Here is a 22,872-nt window from a genome sequence, read left to right on the forward strand (position 1 = left end):
AGAGGAGCCCAACAGAGTTAGGTGCCCAGCTTGTGATGAAATTCAATGGGATTTGGGCACCTGTGTTCCTTTGAAAATTCCAGCCTTCTTGCCTGCATTGCTGGTGCCCCGAACACGGAGGGTGGCTACAGATTCAGTGTATCATTTGGAAGCATTTGGGGTGAAACGCAGGTTTCCAACCCACTGGCCGAATGAACACTGAGAACTTTCTGAAATTCTTCGGCCACTGCACTAGTCTTGGTGCAGCTTCACCAGCGCTTGCAGTGAGGAAAGTGCCAGCATAGTCCAGCCACCAGCACTTTTACCACCATGTCATCTGGACATGCCCTGAGCAACACCAGGCAACGTGGTGGTGAAAAGGCCTGGAGCCCTGAAGCCTGTTGCTAGCACAGACAGAGCTGCACTGAGGCTAAACCAGTGGTGGGAGAATTTCAAAAAATCGTCATTGTAGATGGAGACTCTGCAGAATCTCTGTCCTCTGGCTTGTGTGACCCAGGGCCTGGTACATCAGTGTCTGGCATTTATGAAGAGACCAAACCACTCATTGCTCCTGTCGTCCACCTAGTCCCCTAAGGTGTCTCCATGTAGGAAAAAAGAAACTTCTCCAGCACCATGTACCCTTCTATCTTTTTCCCCTTTCTGTACATCTATTCCATCTCACCCCTTTTGTCCGAGATACGGAGCACCTGCTGCACATTTATAAAGTACCTGCTTCCCCTTTGCTGCCGTACCAATCTAGATTGGTGCTGCATTGAGGGATGGAGGGTGGCCATGTGGCACATACACATTCCAGCGGCAGCAAAAGGGTTAGCAGTATGTAGCAGTCATTTAAAAGAGGTGAGAATGCAAAGGATCCAGAAGAAACAAAGCCTAAAACTTGAAAGCCAGCTTTGCGGTGTGAAGATCCAGATGTTTCAGTTGGAAACCTACAAAGTAAAGGTCTCTTCCAGCCCTGTGGATCTGTGAGCTCCTTGGGTATTGTTTAGTATGCAAAACATTCCAAGTCAGAACATTTTGTTCTAAGCTAATAATGAATGAGAAGCCACAAAGTGAGAAATTATTTTATTTTACTTTTGAGCTGTCTATTGCCAGTGCTTAATAATTGGTGTTCAGTTCTTTCCTTCTTTCTTTATTTCGCCTCTCTGCTCTTCCCTCTCCTGGGAGACTGAAGGAAAGCTGATATTAAATCAAATGACTGTCCTCATTCCTGGCACAGGGAGCACATAGCAGTTCAGAGACGAGACAAAGCAAGGGAAAATTAGTATCATAAATATTGATTTGGGGGTTTTCCTGGTCCTTTTTGTTTAGTTTTATTCCCAGCACCCCAGTGAGTCAGAGGAGCAGCCAGAGGCTTTGGTTTCTGGTGTCAGGCTTTTTTGGAAAGTTGTCTCCGGAGTGTACTTTGCCCTCATTTATGTGGTCAATATGAAAAGAGTTTTCTCTGAGTCTGGGGATTGTCCCCTGCTGCCTTAATCTTCAGGAGCTTATTTTGTATTTTCAGAGACAGATCTATAACAGCATTCCAGATACCAGGCCGACCATGGAGTAAAACATGATACCTGCTGAGGGGCTGTTGCAGTACTCTGAAGGAGCTGGTTTTGCAGCTCAGCAGACCTCTTCTGATGCAGCAGAGAGAAAGGGAGGTCACTCCAAAACACGGCAGACTGAGTTTAAAGAATGACTTGCTGAGACCTCCAGCACAGATCAGATTTCAAAGACTAACCATGGTAGATGATGGCAGGGAAAAGATACACAACAGGCTAAGGCTTGTGAAGAGCTATGCACTCTTCAGCTGCTTGGACCCCTTGATGAAGGAAGTGGCTTTTTTGCTTCAGCTAAGGAAAAAATTTGAGCATGTTAACTCTTTAAGTGTTGATACCTTCTGCAATGAAGGCTGTACCACAGGTGTACTATCGAGTCAGTTTCAGAGTAGCAGCCGTGTTAGTCTGTATTCGCAAAAAGAAAAGGAGTACTTGTGGCACCTTCGAGACTAACCAATTTATTTGAGCATAAGCTTTCGTGAGCTACATCCGATGAAGTGAGCTGTAGCTCACGAAAGCTTATGCTCAAATAAATTGGTTAGTCTCCAAGGTGCCACAAGTCCTCCTTTTCTTTTATCGAGTCAGTGGAATGTTGGGACATGCTGGTACCGTCAGCAATAGTTAAGGGATTAATGAAATGTTTGTTCTCAATTTTTTTGACTGTATAAGCGTGAAGTATTATAGTTCTGTATCTGTCAGGGCTAGAACACAGGTCCCTAACAGGGCTATGGCATGGCGCAAGGGGGTAGGTTCTGTCCACACAGGTAAGAAGAAACCATGTTATAACACAGTTGTGCCACGCAGCTGTTTCACCTGCTTATTTTTGTAGCATCAAGAGGGACGGTATGTTAATTTCAGTTTAATGCAGAATGTAACTTACAAGAACTGGTCATGCCGTATGTTAATAATATTCATTAGGAAGTTAGCCCTTTCCCAATGAGCAAACATTTCCCAGATAGATCCTGGTTTTTTTCCTCCCATGTTAATATTCACCAAACAGTCTGGAGGAACACGTGTCGGTTCTATGGTGTTCTCCTGCTGTTTGATTTGACTGTTTGTTACTGGCTCTTCTTTATTCGTGGCTGGTGGTTTGTTGCCTAAGTCACGTGCTATTGTTTCTCCTCTTTGATTGGATGTCTGAAAAATTTTAAACAGAAGAACAATGAATATGGTGGCACTTTCCAGCATGAATTTTCAGACAATTAATCATTTATGATTCAGTTATTTGGGGATTTACAGACATTTTCATGAATACCCTCCAGATGTCATATACTGATGATGATATAACTCCTGGTGTCCTTGCAAATAGAACTCATTGCTTTTGATGGCTGAAATACTGTAACTTCTGTTTACTATTCAACAAGCTTTGGTGTTAGCACAAACCCTCTTACATTAGTAGTGTCATCTGTATTACAGTAAGAGCTGGAGAGTGCTGGGAACTATACAGACACATGGTGAGAGGCAGTGTCTGACCCAAAGGGCTCACAGTCTGACAAGATAGACTGAACAAGGGAGAGGAAGCTGTGATCCAAAGAGGGTCACACGGCAGCCCCATCAGCATTTGCTATAGGACTAGAACCCAGGTCTCCTGAGTCTCAGTTCAGTTCCCTGTCCCCTAGACTAGACTATGGTGCGTCTCTAGTTATGACTCCACACTACTGGTTTTTAATGCCCTGCTCTAAACAGTGCCTGCAGCATTGTTTACACTGGCAAAAATAGGGCCCCTAATTCATTACCGGTGCTGCTCTGCTGCTGACAGCACTGGTCTAGGCAAGGCTAGTTATGCACTGGGCTGATCAGACCCATTCAGAGCAGAGCTGTGATGCATTAAATGCCCCTCGCTGCCTGGAGCACTCTCTGTACTAGCCGTTCCAAGCAAGGTGGGAGACTTTTCAGAAATGTGGCTACTGTAGACACAGCCTGAGGCTATGGCGAGTGACCAGCTGCACTGACGCACACCCCCTGTCTAGACAAGGAAAGCCATGCTTTGCAAGATGGAGTGGGCACTTCAAAGGGCAGCTGCTTGTTTGTTTCAGGCCCAGCCGTTGCTGTTACCCGATTGCTGAAATTGGGGCTAATCCCAAGCACTAAGGGCAGCCTAAGAGTAATGCCGGGCAGGATCAGAAAAGTCCTAGTGCACAGAGCGCTGGACCCCCGAGGACGGGGATTCATTTACAGCACATTCTCAGCTAGCACAGCTGGCAACAAAGGAAACATCCTTATCCACTGATCTAGAGCCATGCTAGCAACAGCCACTTCTTGGAAGCCTGCCTGACAGCCGTGTCTGAACACATTGGCAGCACAGTTCAGGGTCTCATAGATGAGGGGGCCCCTCGTCCTGTCACCTGTCCAGTGCTGCTTTCAGAAGCATTTCCCCACTTCCAAGAAAAGGAACAGTGTTTCTTTAAAGAGAGACCAGCAGTCCTGCAGAGCCAGCATTAAAAACTATCATTAGGAGCCATTGTATTTAAATTAGAGATAATCTTGGGCACAATGTGGGGAGAGAATGCTGGGTGGGGCTGCGGAGAAAGCTGCAATTTCCCTTGCCATTGTCACTCTGCTGTCCCTGATTGCCAGCAACCACTGCAAATTCCAGTGATTTACTGAGCCATAGGGTATAATTTGCACCACGTGCAAGGAGTTAAAGTGCCACCAGGCATCCCTGTCAGAGTGGCTCATGACAGGCTGTCAGCTGGTCTTTATTCCTTTCTGTTCCTGAACAATCTACATACACTTGTCAGCTAAATGTGGGAGAGGGCAGGGCTGAGGGACCATGATGCCAGATCCTCCAGTGCAGAGCCTTAATGCTGTTGTGAATTTGTGCTCCAGATGTGCACTGTTCACTCAGAGATGGTGATCAGAAGATGGTCACATGGCCAAAGGCCTGTGGGAAAAGTGCAGTCCTACCTGCTAAGGGACGCTGTGAGTCTGTAACTTGTGATACCTCACTCAGTTTGAGAGGGTGAGACTAGGCCAAGCAGTTGGTTTTGCTTTTGTCCATAGTTGGTTTTCAACTTCCCAGCTCTCCCGCACTGTTGAGATGCGGGGTCACTGGTGTGAAGGGCAGTCGTTTGTTTTGAGTTTTTTTAAATAGACATGATGAAATGTCCTCTTGTCTTTTTCTAGGACCGAGTCTGTGGCTGAGAAGATGTTGACTAACTGGTTTGCCTTCCTCCTCCATAAATTCTTAAAGGTGAGGGGGAGACTGAGTGGAGAGATCCTCTTCCTCCTTCACCCATTCTCCTTACGCTTCCACAGCTCTCCTCCTGCCCAAGACCTAGTGGGTGACTCCAGCCTTTAAAATGCCCGACAAGACCCAAAGTAAGGGGGAGACAATAGCAGAGCAGAGATGTGGAAATAAGACCTGTGTTCTGTGCATTTGGAGCTGTAGTTAAATTAGCTGAGTCTCAGCTAACCATCTCCGTGCTAGGCTTTGTTCAACCCTGAGGTTGCATGTTGCACATTTGAAATGTTGTATGGATGACAAGCCTGCAAGGAAGCATGCCTGGTGCATGTCTCCCGGTCTCCGTTCAGCTGAAGGAACAGAGTATCATTGCCATCCGTCAGTGAGCCCTGATGGGCTGCACGTGTAGGACACATAGGAGGCTTTCACACCTCGGAAAAAGACCTGCCTGTGTCATCTAGTCCATGCCCCACCCAGTAAAGTGTAGTTCCCTACAGTAAACTCTTGACTGCTTTGTTCAGTGTAATGTAAAATAACCCAGGTCCTGGAGCTTCTACCGCTTCTCTGAAGCACTGTGCACAGGCTGTTGGATCTCTCTAATGGGGAATGTGCCCACCTTACTGTTCAGTGTAACTTTCCTTGCTCTGTGTAATCCCATTTCACCTAGCTGTACCCTCTGGAGTACCCCCAAACAACTCCTCTCCCTCCCTCATTCAGGACTGTGAAAAATTTTACACCCTGAGCGCCGTAGTTAGGTCGAGCTAACCCCCCAGTGTAGAGGCAGCTAGGTTGACAGAAGACGTCTGCCGTCTTGGAGAGGTGGATTCGCTACATCGACAGAAAAACCCCTTCCAGCGACACAGGAAGAGTCTACACTATGGCACTACAGTGGCATAGTTGCAGCACCATAGCTGTGCCACTGTAGCAGCTGTAATGTAGACATACCCTCAGATTCCTTCTCTCCAGCCCTGGGGAGGCAAGCCACGGATGATGCCCACATTGAGTAATGGTCCCTTGGGATTGGCTTTCCTCTCCAAGTGCTGCTTTGGGCCACAGACCTGCAAACACTTACTTTGGTTGTTAAGATTCAGCCAGTGGGACCGTGCATCTGCTTAAAGTTAAGCATATGCATTAGGATAAGGCCCTGCCAAAGAGGCACCTTCACCTGATTTTGTTTTGCTGTGTGTCTTGTCGAACAGGAGTGCGCTGGGGAGCCGCTCTTCATGTTGTACTGTGCCATCAAGCAGCAGATGGAGAAGGGCCCTATCGATGCCATCACAGGGGAGGCACGCTATTCTCTGAGTGAGGACAAGCTGATCCGGCAGCAAATTGAGTACAAAACATTGGTGAGTTGGCTGTCCGTGGGACCCAGCTTTGAACTGTATGCTTCATCTCCAGCTGTAAGTGACTTCCTGTAAGTTAAGAGAAGCTGTACAGGAAGGGCAGGATATATGCAGCCCTGATGCCCCAGGGTAGAACTAGCTGCTTCATGTCAGAATTGGTCCTTCATCGAAAGCACAAGCAGGAAGTACACAGTTTTATGGTCCAGATTCTCAGCTGGCTCAACCCATACTCCAACATTGTGGACCACAAGTGTTGCGTGTGCAATAATCTGTGGGACGTAAGTGCATGTAATGTTATGGCCCAATTTTCAAAACCTCAGGGTGCCAGGGCCATGTGCAAATTAAGTATGTACCTAACTTGCTTGTGCAGATTGTGTGCGATCAGCCCGGGCTGCTAAAGTTTTTGGAAAATCAGGGTTTACATGTGGCATCACAGACCCTTGTCATCCTTTTTTAAATATATCTATAGCTCCCCATGCCCTTGCCCTCCCCAAAACATAACTCCAGGGGACACCCTGAAGCTCTTGTTATACCAATAAAATAAAAACCAGCAGGATCTTATTAAAGGGGAAAAGGCAAAATGCCACATTTATTGTGAATACAGAAAGAATCATAGTAAGCAGTTAGTTATAGCTATAACATTCCATTCAATTTCATATTTATTCACACATTCATTCATACACACACACACACAGGTTCTGCAAAGTTATCATCATAGTTACCAGCCTTAGAGTTGCTCATGCCAAGCCACTGGCCAGGTGGCCTGGACATGAGGAGGGAGCAGGGCTTTGTCAGATGCTCATCTGATGCTCCTGGAAGTTGGTTTGCAGAATCAGACCCCAAAGTTCTCACTTTCTAGAGTCCCTTTTTATAGGAATTTCTTCCTATGCCAGTCTATGGGAATTGCTTCATCATCCTGTGGCTGAATCAATCAGCAGATGGCACATTCCTTTGACGGCTCCGTGCTGCCAGATGTTATCTTGTTCTTTGGTTCTCCCATTCTTGAGGCTGTTGGGTGGATTCCAGTCTGCCCTCCGGGGGTCCTCTGGTTATTTCCACTTGACGCCTTCTTCAGCCAATGGACACTGGATTCTTAGGCTGGCCCCTCCCTGACCATTCAGTTATTATTCACACCAAGCATCCACCACATACATCCTCTATCTCTATTTTAATCACAATTGTTAACAAAGCAAGATTAATACAACAAAAGGGCGGAGAGTCTCTGGGTGCTGTTTCTGTTGTTACAGAGTATTGCTTTGAGCCTCTCTCTGTGTGAGTGGTTGTTGTTACAAAGAATTGCTTTGAGAACAGACTCTGTCTTAGAATGTACTAACACAATCAGCAGCTTGCAAGTTTAACACATAGAGGGAGAGAAACAGTACCAAAAACCAAGAGACCTCTTAATTAGTGAATACCCTGGAATTCGAACTATGGGGAATCAAACGCATTTGTGATTTTAATACAGAACTTCTTTAATATGATCCAACACTCTTAGTTTAATGAGTTTCCCAAGGAGACTCTAGATACAACAGCTGTGATATCAATGTAGAGACTGGCTTTTCAGGGGAATTCAGTGTTAAGTGTCTCTGACCCATGATGTTATCACTGTTATGCTGGATGTTTCTCTGAAGCCCTTTTGAGAACCATTTGGGACTTCTCCCTCTCTAGATCCTGAACTGTGTGAACCCCGATAACGAGAACAGCCCAGAGATCCCCGTGAAGGTGCTGAACTGCGACACCATCACTCAGGTCAAAGAGAAGATTTTGGATGCAGTGTACAAAAACGTCCCCTATTCCCAAAGGCCAAGGGCTGTCGACATGGACTTGGGTAAGAGCAACCCTGCCCTGTGACAAGTGGGCGGGGAGGTGGTGGGGGGAGAGTTAGAGAAGTAGCCAGTATTGGGGAGTTCTCAGAGAGATTTGTAATGTTCAGGAAGCTGATCGCATTGGCTAGAGCCAGGATGGCTCGCTTTGTGCACACTTGCTCTATCCTTACCTCCCCCACAAACACACACTACACCCCTCGGAGATGCTGTTTCTGCAGGACACAACACTGGGTCAGACTCTTGACCTGTCTTAGCCATTGCACTCTGCAGACCCTGTTAATGTCCCCCAGAAAGCTGTCTTCATGGAGCAATTGTCCAGTGAGCAAGTGACTGACATCTCAGACCACCTTCAGCTTTTTACACAAGCCACCTCCACAGCCATGTATTGACAGTAGTGTTGGAGGGGACCCTTGGTTCAGATCAACACCCCAAAATCTAATTACATTCCCCCACCCTGGGGAAAATTCTGCTCTTAGATGCAAGGAAGCAACCCACATTGGCTTCCCTAGGGCTTCACAGGAATAATCAAGAGCAGAAGTCAGCCCTTTCGCTGAACACCCCTTCCTGGGAGCTTGGCCTCTGAGAGACTCATCTCTCATACAATGTCACATGAGACTGATGTGGACAGAAGAGGCAGGTGTCTTTTCATCCCTGACCATCATGTCTGCTTGCTCTTGCCTTCCCTGCAGAGTGGCGCCAGGGCCGGATAGCTCGCGTGGTCCTGCAGGATGAAGACATCACCACCAAGATTGAGGGCGACTGGAAGCGGTTAAACACCCTGATGCATTATCAGGTAAGAAACCATCCCTGACGCAGAGCTCCCAGAAAGCAGCCAAGCGGAAGGGAAAGAAAAGCAGAAATTTAATTCCTCGGCGTCTCGTCTAACAAGACAGACAGGGAGGTCACGTTCTTATGATAAACCAGAATGGTTCAGTGTGCTCGTGCATTAGACAAGAAAGCAGCCCTGACACACATCTTACAGAAACTAGCAGAGTTGAAAATTGACTAAATTAAAAATGCCAGCCTCTCTCACCAGATAGACTGGGTATGCAGAGAGAGGGCTGCACTGTCAACGGTTAAAGATGTGGGGGCTGCAGGGGGCTATCATGTCAGAGACCCAGGCCTGGAAATGGAAGCCTAAGTGAGAGAAAGGGGAGGGCAGTATAGGAAAGGAGAGGGGTTTCTGTCTCTGAAGCATCGTCGATAGGCCACCAGGCACCATGGGGGCAGATTAGCCGCCTGATGCAGTGAGGCGGGGCACCGAGCTACATGGACGACTTGTCTCTTCCAGTTTCTAACTCTCAATCTTCCTACATGTTGATTCTCCGTTCTCGTTCAGGGGATAACAAAGGCAACTAGTTTTTTAGGAACAAGGGGACGTCGCCATCACTCTGTGTCCTGCGCAGCAATCGCATGGCTTCAAAATTAAAGGCAGTCACAGAGGAGTGTGCCGCCAGTTAAGGGAATATCGCCCCAAGCACTGTAAACATAAACCTGAACACTGGGAAATGTTTGTTAATCGAGAAGTGGTGGAATGTGTTAAGCTCTGGAATGAGTCTCCCAAGAGAAGCATCAGGAGCCCCATCACTAGAGTCATTGAAACTAGACTGGTCAGAATGCTAGAGGAGATGCTGCATCCCACAGTGACCAGGATGGATCAGATGACCTACAAGCTTCTTTCCGTCTCTTACTGCTGTTAGGCTAATGACACCAGCCAAGCACAGCCTGCCTTGGGTGAGACTTGAGCAGCTAGAAAGTGTTAATTATGGTAGGTCAGAGAGAGAGATAAAGGTACGTACTCAGCCAGGTCCATCTGTCCACCACATGCTGGAATGTGCTGGAGTGTAACTGTATCCAACCACCCGTGAAACTGATTTCCAGTTAGTAGAGGCATTGTTCTTGAAGCCCAGCGCTCTGTACTGTACCCCAATGGACCTGTCCATAGCCTTCCTGTAGCTTCAATGTACCTTGGAGTAACCCTCCTAATTAGTCACTAGAAGAAAGGAGGTTGGCGTGTAGTTCGAGGATACTTCTCTTTTCTGAGCAGAATGGTTTCTCAAGAGAAGCAGATCTTTCCATGAGGTACTAGCCAGTTCCTTTTGAACAGAAACCTTTCCCTTTTTACTTTGCTTGTTTGTTAAAGGTGACTTATCTCGTGGCTATTCAGTGGCCTCTCTTTGAAATGAGTTTCATGGGTCTTAGCTCAGTTCCTAGCAGATTGGTGTCCGCATCACAGATACGACCACCACAGCTGGCTTTTAAGTTGGCAAGCACAATTCAGGATGGGCTTGGGCCATGTATCCTGAGGTCCATGTGCTCACTTTGATTGAGCTAGTGTGCTAAAAATAGCCATGTAGCTGCAGCAGGATGGGCTAGATGCCAGAGTATGTGCCTCGGATCTCAGATGGGATTGTACTCAGGGTAACTAGCTCAGCCTGCCACCTACATCATTGCACCTGTACTGCTATTTTTAACACCACAGCTCAATCAAAGCTAGTATGAGAGTGTCTACACAAGCTGGAAGTTACATCCCCAGCTCCGGTATAGATGTGCACCAAGACAATGTGAGTGCAAAAGAAGTGATTAATCAGAGAAGGTGGGGAGGAGCGAGGGAACTTGTGATCAGCAGGCAAGTAGGGAGGGGAGAACCAGTTTGATTTTTAAAAAATCATAATAATGGGCCCAAGCCACAAAGGTCTGATCCGAACTTTCCCAAAGGGTTGTCCCGGCCCATTTCTAGTGAAAATAAGAGCTACCTCCACAAAGCCACCCTGCCTTTCATATCAGACGTTTGTATGGTTCTGAAATGTTCAACTTGTTTTTTCCCGTGGGCAAAGCAATGTTACGCTGAGATCTGAAGATGCAGTGTGCTGTGTGGGGAGATGTGCAGTTGATGTCTGCAGCAGCATTTGCTGTTTCTGCTGTGCACGTCATGCTGCAAATATGTTGCATGTGATGCTCCTTTGTGCTCTTTTTAAGAGGCAGCACTGGCTAGTAGACTGAGCATTTTGCCTCTGCCACTGACTCATTGTGTGGCCTTGTAATTTGGCTAAGATAGCAGAGCTAACACCTAGACTCTGGCAGAAGTGCCATGGCATCTTCAGGACCCATGAGTGGTCAGAATCTTGCTTTAAATAATAATGCCTATCTCTTGTATAGCACTTTTCATCAGTAGATCTCAAGGCACTTTACAAGGAAGGTCACTGTTTTTATCCCCATTTTACAGATGGGGAAACTGAAGCAGAGCTAGGGGTAGAAACCCAATCTCCTGAGTACTAGGACATGCTGGAAGTGTTAGCTGAACGACAAGCCCCTTACCTCTATACTGGGACACTGAATCAAAAGGATCGGTGAATTGCCAACACAATTGACACAATTTCTGCAGCTTCTAAGTACTGTGTTCTGTGGAGGTCTCCCATCCAAGAACTAATCCAGCCTTACTCCTGCTTAGTATGATCCTGCTTTGAGGTGGTACAGCTGCAGGTTCTAGTTTTTTGGACAGTATCAGCAATCATTTGTTATTAGCTGGATGATTTAATTCCAAGTCTTTCTCTTAATCCCACATTTCTTCATCAGCTCTTCAAGGCAAGATATTTTTTTTTCTGGGTTTTTTATGATGATAACGTCCCACCTACATCATAATCAGCTGATTGTCTTCGTCTACCCATTAAATCATTAATCTGACTTTCACAAGCATCCCCTGTATGGAAAAATCAAATAGAATTTAAAAGGAAATGATCAGCTTTCTATAGATTATTTTTGAACTGTGTTATAGAATTGAATAGCGAGGTGTATCCCTGCTGCTGAATTCTGTATGCTGGCTTAAAAATACCTGTAGAAAAGGTCTCATTCTCTGTTAAATTCTCTAGGGCTTTTAGAAGAATTTCTGTAGAATCATATAACATTTCTGTAGAACCCTATCTATCCCTGTTAAACTCTGTAGGATATGCTCACACAGATTTACCCAAGACAAATGAACCACTCGGAATTTAACATCAAGTGATTTACAATGGCTTGTGCAGGGTTAACTCGGAGGCAGCAAACCATGAAGAGACATCACTCACTGGGAGGCTGGAAGGGCTGAGAGATTAGAAGACTATTTTTTAAATGAAAAATTAGCAACAGCCAGGGAAAATGCATATGGAAAATGAGATTCGGACACCTATAGTGGTTTGGCTATGGAATGTCCAAAGCTGGAGCTCATTAGCTGCTCTGGTATCCTTGCCAGGCCATGTCAGTAAAGAAGGTATTTGCTGGACATCTTGTCTGTTGTTCTCCCCACTCTGTTTTTTATCATTATCTTTAAAGGGGTTTCACATAGCATGTTTCAAGCCAGTGGAAGAACCAGAATATTTGTAAAGTTGTAAAAAAAAAAAAAAAAAAAAAGCCAATCTCTCGTGTGTTTCCAGGGTTCTATAGGAGTGTGGTGGCAGCAGGGCAGAATGGGAAAGGAAAATATGTTACATCTGATGCTAATTTGTACACTGGTGCTTTTTAGCTGACGAGTCATTCTGCCCAAGCTTCAGAGGGCAAGAGTGCTCCCTCTGTATGTGTGGAATTTTTAATACTTCTCTCCTAGTTAACTACAGCTCTGATGAAACCGTATCCAACCACAGCAGCCTGGAAATTATTGCTTCTTTGTGTGAAAATCCAGAGCTTCTTTTGTATTCCTTGCACTGGAATGCTGAGATTTCACTTTTGTGAAATTAAACCAAAGTGGCAGCTAATAACAGCCTAAGAAAATAATATCACCACTTGATCGTTGCTTCCAGTGACCTAATAAATTGGGAGAAGTGAGGGAGGTACGGGGGGAGAAGAGGGAAAATAACAGAGGTGTGAAGTGTTGTACTTAGTCAAATAGAAATATTTCATTTTTGCTGGGTGTAACATGAAGCCGCATTATTATTATTATTATTAATAATAATAATAACTGACATTTATATCGCTTCTTTCATCCTGAAGGATCCCAAAGCACTTTACAGATCATTATACATTAGAGCTCATTTTCCTGAAGCTAAGGTGGAATGTGCCAGCTATTTTGCACTGGCAGTAGTTATTCAAACTACCTTCAGTATGAAACTGCAGGGGGAATTTAGGGAGGTGGAATGTAATCATCCCAGTTGGAGTTCGACCTCAATATCACTGTGACTCCACCTATATTCAGGGAGGGTGCTCAGGGTTCCATAGTGACCACGTGTGGTCAGAAGCTTGGTTTTCTGTCTCATCAGGCAGTATTGCACCCCCTTGCACTGGGGTTGTCATTTGTATGCCAGTAACACCTACAGGCCTCCAGTCATGAATCAGGGCTCCATTGTGCTAGCCACTGTACAAACACAGAACAACAAATACAATCCGCCCCAAAGAGCTTATAATCTAAGTTGTTGTCTAAGCCATGCTGCTTGCGTCTCCTCTAATGTGACAATCAGCGTAGGTCTAAAGTCTCTGGACCTTGCAAAAACAGGGAGTCTTTAGGAGGGGTTAGAATGTGGAAGAGGAGTGCATCCAAGAGGAGGCTCGAACAGAGCTGTGCAGGAGCTTGCAGAGAATGAAGTTTAGACTTGTATTAGGCTGCCACTGGTGATCTTCAAAGGAGGGAATGACAGGGGCTGATTGAGTGATGAAGGTCATTTTAGCCGCTGCATTTTGGACAGAGTGGACGGAAGAGATAAGGGTGTAGGGGAGCCCATAAGGGATGAGGGGTTGACCAGGGCCCAGGCGTGTGTTTTGGCCGCAGGGACAGAATCGAAGGGTCAGATTTTCAGTATGGCATGGAGAGCCAAGTGGCAAGATGTGGCAAGAGCCTGGATGTATGCAGGGAGTGGGGAGTCAAAGATGAGTGTGCAAGATGGTGAGGCTGACAGGGAGGGAGGTGGTGTGAAGAATAGTGCAGGAAAATGGAAGTGGGGAGAGGGGTTTAGGAGGAAGAGTAAGGAGCTCATTTTACCCATCCAAGAGAGAGAATCTGATATGCCACTCCCTGCCATACTGCATCATAAGGTTCTCAGTTCAGAATTTAAAAAATGCTAAGGTCTGTTCCATTGAAATCTGTAGATTCTTAATTAATGAAGATAAGTTAAAAACTTCCAATGACTATTAGATTTATAGGGAGGGAAAAATTAAATGCTGCCACTAAAACTTGCTATAGCAGAATCTCGTTAGCGCTAATGTTCATTTATAGTTTGAGTTTCCAGCGTTTAATCCTTTTTTGGTGTAATAGAGGGACCGACAATTTAAGATTCTGAAAGATAGTTTTATGACTTGTTCAGCTGTAAATCAAACTTTTAAAGTTCATAAAAATGGTTAAAATAAAAAAATGGTTTAATAAGAGTGTTTTATGGTCCATAACATTATTATAGCTGTTTTATTCCCTTTGCGTTACGACTTTAATTGGATCGCAACAATTCTTGAGATTCTCCATTTTATTGGATAAAATGTAATCTTAAATCAAAATAACCAAAAATGTCTTCAATATGTCTTCATTTATCATCCCTTTCCTTCAGGGGCTTGAATCCAGCAGAGGACTCAACAAGGTAAAGAGGGGTGTCTCTCTTGTGTTAAGAAAACAGAGCAGGCTAGTGGGATTCAGTTTTTTTCCCCTTGTCATCTTGAACAAGGTGTCATTTTGTTAGCTCCCTGCAAAGTCTGGATTCTAAAACTTTCAGCCTTCAGTGTCTGCTGCTTAGCAGGCACTGTTCTACATTCCAAAGGTGGCATCACCACCTCCTGGTGGTCTAATCTCACTCATCTGCTTTCTTCTGTCTCTTTGCCTTACCAGGTGTCAGACCGCTCTGTGGTGGCTCTCGTTCCTAAACAGACCTCCTCTTATAACATTCCCGCCTCTGCCAGCATATCTCGAACCTCCATTAGTAGATACGGTAAGAAGCAGGGTTAAGTGCTGGGGATATAAGGGCTCATAGGCAGCGACCCGGCTTTTCCATTGCTAGACTCCTCTTTAGACTCCAGCCTGGAATCATTAGTGGAACAAGCTTTTTGGTCTCAGCTCGTCATTTTGCTTAGTTCCAATCAACAAGTGAGAGTATTCTTAACTCAGCATGCAAGATTTTACACACATGGGAATTGGGAATGTTAGTTATTATTTGCATAGCAGTATGGGTAGGCATTTTACAGACAATGCCCTAAAGAGTTTACAGTCTGAATAATTGACTCTGTTAGATGCCAGGTGCATATTTATAGCATTATATACACAGTAATAATAATACACCTTCATAAAGGATGGTAGAGAAGTCCCTGGCACAAAGGTTTTTTCAGCTCTTTCGTTCTACAAACTGTTTAGCCAAAGATAGCTCTCCTGACAGACCCACCTCCTTTCCCAGTTTCCTGGCTCTCAAAATCTTTATTCCAGGTAGCATGACGGAAGAGTTCTGCAGAGCCATCTGAATGGTGTGAGACCCTCCAGCTAGCAGAACAGTATTGTGGCTCTCTGCACCATAGCAAGGGTTGTTTGCCACCTATAAAAATCAGTCCAAGTCAGAGTTCTTAGTTCCGTTTGTTCTTCAGGTGGAGTGGGGAGGGGACCCAGATGGGGGAAGTAATGCCAATGCTTGTTCTTCACCATCAGGTGCAAGAGCATTTGTCAACTACAAGTATGCATGATCTTTGCTCACGTTAATATTAATAATTCTAATTGTGCAGACAAAATGCAAATGAGGATGCAGATTTACTTTCCATATTATGCATCAGTACAGCGCATGTTTAAAAATAGAATTACTAGATGCTTCCCAGCCTTTCCCCCTCCTTTCTCCCCCGTGCCTTAATTAAATTGGCTGGAATATTCATATTTTTCTGCGTATTAATCAGGGATGAAACTTTAGCAACTTTTGTAATAACTGTTATATTTCCCTGCGCTGATCTCCTTAACTCTTTCTGGTACTGGGAAAGGTGAGTGGAGACTTGGGAGGCTGAGTTGGCCACAGCAAAGCAAGTATTTGAGAGAGAGAGAGAGTGTGTGTGCTGGTCTGATAGTCTCACCAGAATGTTCTGCCCCAGGCCACAGGCTGAATGGATAGTGTGTGGGTAGAACCAGGATAATACATTTCCTTGGGGAACTGAAGCACCTCGTATCACTCTGCAGTGAGCGGGGTGATTAGGGGAGCACTTTTGCCACGCTCCAAAGAGGAATCTGTTCCAGCTCGCCAGGAAGGGTTGTGATCAGGGCTTCTGCAGGGAAGCAGTGGCATTGGCCACTGTCGGAAGACGGGATATTGGACTAGATGACCTTTGGTTTGACCCAGTATAGCCGTTCTAACGTTCCTCCCCTCCCCAACCCTGCCTGCACAGGAGCCAAAAAGATACAAGCACACACTGCAGATGCAACCCGTCATTGGTCTGCTGTTTAATGCAGTCACTTCTTAATTTGATCTTTTGTTACATTTTAACCACATCACTTGTTTTAAAAATAACACAGCTTCTGCCCTGTTTGGATTGTGCCGGGCAGCTGCAATCAGACTTACAGAGAGCTGACATTAAGGCCCTGATCCTGCAAACACTCATGCACGTGCTTAACATTAAGCATGTGAGTAATGACTGTGCTTTCAATGGGACTGCGTGTGAGTAAATCAGGTTAACCAATTAGGAAGAGTCCCAGAATCTGAATGAGAATAAAGGGCTCACGGAGCTCTGTGGCAGTAACAGATGACTGTAGGGAAGAGTTGTGTGCTATCCACATGTTGTTACTGACACTCCCCAAGTACTCCCTTGTGTTGTGCAGTCTCTGTTTCATTTCATTTTTCTTATTTCACACACATACATGAACCTGGACTGGATCAGGTGGGGCGGGGGATACAGGGAGGAGGATAGAGTAAATGGTGTTTTAAAATATAATAAGAGAGTCTGAGCTGCTCAAGTTCTCTGAAATGACACCGTCACCTTGAGGAATGTGTCTAAAATAAACTTGCCAGATTTTAAAGGTATGATGTCATGAAAAAGTATTCAAAAGTGTACCCCTCACAAAGTCATCACATGGACATAGTTACCTACTCCCAGTGGTATCTGAGATACCACCAGGCTTCTGTGTCCTTGCCTAGAAGGCAACATCACCACCAGTGCAAGCTGTTGGAATGATGACCCAGCAGATGTAGTTAGTACTTATAACAAGAAAGCAAAGGTTTGTTCAGCCCCGGGTGCCCAATCTGATTATCATAAAGGTAGCCTTCCACCTCCCTCTCTCAAATAGCCACTCTCCTACCCTTTCCCCTGGACAAGGGGCTGCTCAACTGGAGTTAAACCCTTCCTCACCGGAGACAAAGTCCTGCCCCTCACATCCTTTCCTGTGTGGCCACATGTGGCAAATGCTGCTTTTTTAATGGTGTCTGCAATGTATTATATCTAATTGCTCTGCAAATAATCCAGTGAAGAGGGGGGTCTACTAAGGAGAGACAGAGAAGTGTTAGAAGCTGCTTCCTTTGGACATCACCGGCTTCTCTTCCCTTCTTTTCAGATTCAACATTCCGGTACACAGGCAGCCCAGACAGCCTCCGCTCCAGAGCACCTATGATCACCCCTGACCTGGAGAGCGGAGTGAAAGTCTGGCATCTGGTCAAAAACCATGACCATGGAGACCAGAAGGAGGGCGACCGGGGCAGTAAGATGGTGTCTGAGATCTACCTGACTAGACTCCTAGCTACAAAGGTAATCATTATGCACCAGAGTCTGCCTGGAAAATGTATAAATAGGTCTGCAAAGACACAATGCTCAGCCCCGTCTCAAGCCTTCAGTGTCCATGAATGCAGCTTTGCGACCTGTCTGTGAATTGGACGTTATCCCCATTTACACAGGGGGAGCGGGGGTGCAGAGAGGGTACGTGTGCCTGGAGTTACGGAACAATTCAATGGCAGAGCCAGAAATAGACCCCTGGTTTCCTGGCAATTGCTCCTAAACTTCTAGATGCTCCATCCTTTCACTAGCACTACGTGCCACTAAAAATGGAAAGAAAGCCACCATGTCTGTAAGTGTCTGTCTTTTCCCATCTCCTCAGCCTCAGGAATCTGCAATCCTTTTGTAGTGCCTTCAGCAATGGTTATAGCACAGATTGCATTTCAGAAGCAAACGAAAAGGTGCTTAACATTAAGAATAAAACCAATGTGCCTCAGAAGTTCAGCCAGCCCATTCCTATAAGGTTACATATACCTTACATATTCCTATAGGGTCTATACCTATACCTTTCTGGAGCTGTGCATAGCCTGTGTCACCATCTGGTGTCCCCTCCTGCTGTTGCTGTTTAGCCGAGTGTGCATACATCCCTCCCATCACCCCGTTGGTTGCTGCTCCCATTAGGGTACGCTGCAGAAATTCGTGGATGACTTGTTCGAGACCTTGTTCAGTACTGTGCACCGAGGCAGCGCACTCCCGCTGGCCATAAAATACATGTTCGATTTCCTGGATGAGCAAGCAGATAAGCACGGCATCCACGACACAGATGTGAGGCACACCTGGAAGAGCAATTGGTAAGAGCATGGGGAGTGGGGGTGGACCCCACTGTTGAGCAATTATCCACAACCTGGAAAAGAATGGACTCCTGGGGCTGGGGCTTGGAGCGGGAGGAGGAGGGACGTAGTCTGTGTAATTGGAGGCAGCTCGGAGTGCACATGTGCTTCACCGAATAAACCTGATGCTGACATAACTCCAGTGATGAGCTGCCAAAATCTGAAGAACCGGTTCCTTCAGTCGCTCCGGGTCTTCGGCGGCCCTTCGGCAGTACGTCCTTCACTCGCTCCGGGTCTTCGGCGGCACTGAGGGACCCGCCGCCGAAGTGCCACCGAAGACCGGGCATGAGTGAAGGACCCGCTGCCGAAGTGCCGCCAAAGGCCCGGAGTGCTGTCGGGAGACTAAAAAGGGATTCTCAAGGGGAGCCTCCGCAGCCAGGAGCTCAGGCGGGCCGGACAGGACGGTCCTGCGGGCCAGAGTTTGCCCAACCCTTTAACAACCGGTTCTAAACCGGCTTCTAAATTTAACAACCAGTTCGCGCAAACCGGTGCGAACCGGCTCCAGCTCACCACTGCATAACTCCCTTCTTTCATTGTTACGGAAGATGCCAGCATACACACCTTTGTGCAAATCCCTGCCCCTTTCCTTCTCTCTGGGAGTCACAAAGCTTGTTCTTTTCCTCTTCAGTGAACTTCTGCATTTTTTGTGCTTGGGGGTGATTGTCACATTCTGGCTGCCGTCAGATATAATGGAAGGAGGCACCCCTGACACAAAGCTTTGCTCATACTCTTCGATCCAAACCTCCAGTACCTGTGCTGTCCAAATTATGGGACCTCCTTGCTGCTGTGACAATGTACTTCAATTCTGACCTGTTGTGATTCAAATCAGGAACCCCCACCACACAGACAGCTCTGCCAGTGCATCTCAGTCCTGACCTGTGCACCAGCTCCTGCTGTGGATCTCAGACCTCAGAGAAGCTACAGGTTATTGACAGTGCAACAAAGAGCTAAATTGGCACTGAGAATTAAGCAAAGTGTTCCTTGCCTTTTCATTTACAACTTTAATCTGTTAAAATCTGGTTATTTTTCTAAGTATGAAGCATCCAGGAAACTGCCTGTTAAATTATTTAGGGGTTATTATAGGATAAACTAATACCACTCCTACAAACCTTTTTCACATCACCACTCAGACAAATGTGGTTTTGGGTGTAAATTCTAGACCCCTCCTTTCATTCCAGGGGTAGGAATTATTAATTGTTGTTTGTACTCCAGTAGTTCCCAGAGGCCTCTGTGTGCACAATAAAATATAGCTCCTTCCCCAAAGAGCTTACAGTCTATATAGACAAGACAGACAAAGGAACTGTGGCAAAGCTGGGAATTGAACAAAGGTGTCTTGCATCGCAGTCCAGTTCTTTAGCTCCGAGACTGCCCCTGCCCTCCAATAATGAGAAGAGGCGATTTTGGAAATGGCTGGGTTGTATACAGGCAGGTAGTTAACAGCCATACCTTAGGTGTATGAAATTATCAAAAGGGGAATGCCTGCTAATGCTCAGAGCTGACAGTTCAGTTAGTAGCTGCTCCTTCCCAAATGCTTCAGGAGCCATGGAGAAGGGAAGAGAGAGCAGATGAGTGGAGCTCACACGTAAACTGTGTGCAATTGACACAAACTTCAGCTTGGACTCAATGTTCTCAAAACAATTGGAGCTATTACATCTTTGCCTTTGCTGTTATTTTAGGATTAAAAGCTCCGTGGGTTAGAAATTTACCTGGGGGGTGGGGAATCCATAACAAATGGTAGCCCCCTGAAGACTTTTTATTTTTTTTCCACCAGTCCCTCGCGGTTTAAAAAGCCTCTAATCATCATGTGTGCAAAAGCCGGATTCCCCGCTAAGGCTGTGGAAAGCTAAAAACAATTTAGTGAAAGCTTTAGAAGAAGGAGCTATTAGGATAAAATGTTTGAATCCTGAATAAAATGACAGTTCTTAAAGCTGAAAAGGGAAACGGTGTCGAACAACAAAGATTTTTCTACCAGAGCCATCAAACCACATGGGTTCCGGCTGCTGATGGGGACCCAGCCATTGTACAGCTTTGCATACGGGAACAAAGGAGGAGTCAGGGCAGAGGTGTAAATTCTAGTTTTCAAACTAATCATTACATTGAGCCTTCACTATGTCTTTACGTTTCCATAGCACTCTCCAAACATTCGTGAATGCTTGCTATGCCCCTAGGAGAGAGCCGAGCATTGTCAGACAGAGGAATAGAGGCACTGAGAGGGGAAGTGGCTTGTCCCAGATATTAACTGGCTCAGCGTTAGGGATGAGAGTATAACTCAGGAATTCTAGCCCTATGCTCCAGGCCTGGCTCCTTTGAAAAAGGAAAGGGTTAAGTCTCAGACCACATCAGATCTCCTGGGGGAGTCCAGCTGGAAACTATGAGACTTTAGTAACTGGGGTTGTAGACTCAGGTCACCGGTTAGAAGTAGCAGGAGAGCTGGGAGGGGCGCAGGGTGAGATGTTAGGGAAGGCGGGTGTTAAGAACAGGTGGAAGAGGGAAGGCAGTTTAGGCGACTGAGGGGGGTCTGGGAAGTAGCCGGAGAGCTGGTCAGCATGGAAGCAGTTCAGGGCCCTCATGCAGAGAGCAGCGATTGGGAGCAATTGGAGGGTTGAGGCAGTTGACAAGAGACTCTGCTCTGCGATGGCATTGAGCAACTTGTCTGCAGTGCTCCAAGGGTTAAGGCTGAAGCCTTGGTTGTAGCTAGCTGGCTAGCGAGGGAGAGCTGGGACTTGAAAGCTAACAGAAAGCAGCAGCTGGTTTTTGATCCTGCTACAGATCCAAAGGAAAAGGGAAGAATAATTCTCCTTTGATTACCAAGGCCCAGGATTTGGGGGCAGGAGGGGAAGGCAGAGATACCTGATGTGCTCCTTCCAGGGTGATGGGCTGGGAACAGGCCCTCGATTCTGCTCACTGCAGTGGATTGTTAGTGGGGACTCCAGTAGCACCCATATATCCTCACCAGCTCAGTGCCACAGACCTTCGCTCTAAAGGACGCTGAGATACAGCGCTGACTAACAGACTGCCCTGGACCTCCTCATAAACCCCAGCACCCAATACTGGCAAATGCTGGGGGCTCTCCTAAAATGGAGAGCTTCCTCTCTGCCTTACAGTACAGTTCCTGCAGTCCACTTGGCTTCAGCACCCTGGCCTGTCCGGCTGCCACGTGATGTGGTACAAGACCAAGTCAAATGGCAGCCACTCCAGAGTGGGCAGGGTCAGCAGGGGCTGGGCCAAGGGGTGGCTGGAAAATCAGAGAAGAAAATTGGTCACTAGCCTGGCCCGGATTTGGTAATGAGATGGGCTCAGCTCTGCTTAGGGTACTTGCGGACTGTGTGGGGCCATTACTGCCATTTAGTGCTTAGAAGGGGCACAGCCCTGAGCAGATCATTGCAGGACCTGAAATACATGGGTAAGAAAGATACCCTCCTGTCTTGAGGGTTTGTGACTTATTTTTATTCCTTTGTTTTCCTGCAGCCTCCCTCTCCGGTTCTGGGTGAACGTAATCAAAAACCCCCAGTTTGTGTTCGATATCCACAAAGGCAGCATCACAGACGCCTGCCTCTCTGTTGTTGCCCAGACTTTCATGGACTCCTGTTCCACCTCAGAACACCGCTTGGGCAAGGACTCCCCCTCCAACAAATTGCTCTATGCCAAGGATATCCCCAGCTACAAGAGCTGGGTAGAAAGGTAGGTCAGCGTCGGAGCATAGTCAGGAGCAGCAGTGGCTGTCTCATTGCACCATCTGGTCAACCATTGTAGTGTGTATGTAACCCATGCCTGCTTGGTGTGGCACTCTGTCCACAGGCACTGACTCCGTGGGTGCTCCGGCCCTGGAGCACCCATGGAAAAAAATCAGCACCCGCCAGCAGCCAAGCTCTGCCCCTCCCCCCGCCGCCTCCTGCCTGCCTATAGCCCTGCTGATGAACTCCTTCCTCCCTCCCAGCACCTACCACCCGCCGCGGAACAGCTGTTCGGCGGCATGCAGGAGGCGCAGGGAGAGAGGGGGAGGAGCAGGGATGGGGCGTCCTCAGGGGAGGGGGTGGGAAGAGGTGGGGCAGGGGTGAGGGCTTGGAGGAAGGGGTGGAGTGGGGGTGGGCCTGGGACGGAGTGGGGTGTCGAGCACCCCCGGGAATAGAGGAAGTTGACACCTAGGGCTTTGTCCTGCTGTACTGGCACCTAGACCATCTAGAGATTAATGAGTCTGCTGCAGCCTTAGCTAAGAGGCATGTGGCTTTTAGCGCATGCATTTAGCTCCAGAGGTCCCAGGTTCAATCCCACCTGCTGGGGTTTGTCAGCATTACATGTGCATTGCTGGATCTGCAGCCATAGCATAACGTAGCCTGATTCCATAGCCTAAACGGCATTTGAGCCAATGAGCTCTTGGATGGAAGATGACATGATGCTGGTGATGTTCTTCCTCTGAATCAATGCCAAGCATCGTTATTGCCAAGCCCCAATCATGAACTAGGACCCCACTGCACT

At 46.7% G+C, this 22,872-nt stretch overlaps 1 protein-coding gene across 4 annotated transcripts in view; it reads left to right on the forward strand.

Moving 5' to 3' along the window:
- The window catches only part of PLXNA2 (plexin A2), a 457,364-nt gene that overhangs the window by 426,072 nt on the left and 8,420 nt on the right, over positions 1–22,872 (forward strand). For all 4 annotated transcript variants that reach the window (XM_043533410.1, XM_007059575.4, XM_043533409.1 and 1 more), the window contains 8 exons: positions 4,668–4,734; positions 5,925–6,071; positions 7,737–7,896; positions 8,584–8,687; positions 14,670–14,769; positions 17,352–17,542; positions 18,188–18,357; positions 21,865–22,077. In XM_043533410.1, coding sequence (XP_043389345.1) covers positions 4,668–4,734; positions 5,925–6,071; positions 7,737–7,896; positions 8,584–8,687; positions 14,670–14,769; positions 17,352–17,542; positions 18,188–18,357; positions 21,865–22,077 — 1,152 coding nt within the window. The remainder of the gene's footprint in view (positions 1–4,667; positions 4,735–5,924; positions 6,072–7,736; positions 7,897–8,583; positions 8,688–14,669; positions 14,770–17,351; positions 17,543–18,187; positions 18,358–21,864; positions 22,078–22,872) is intronic.

The sequence above is a fragment of the Chelonia mydas genome, chromosome 21 (assembly GCF_015237465.2).
Source record: "Chelonia mydas isolate rCheMyd1 chromosome 21, rCheMyd1.pri.v2, whole genome shotgun sequence".
Taxonomy (NCBI): domain Eukaryota; kingdom Metazoa; phylum Chordata; order Testudines; family Cheloniidae; genus Chelonia; species Chelonia mydas.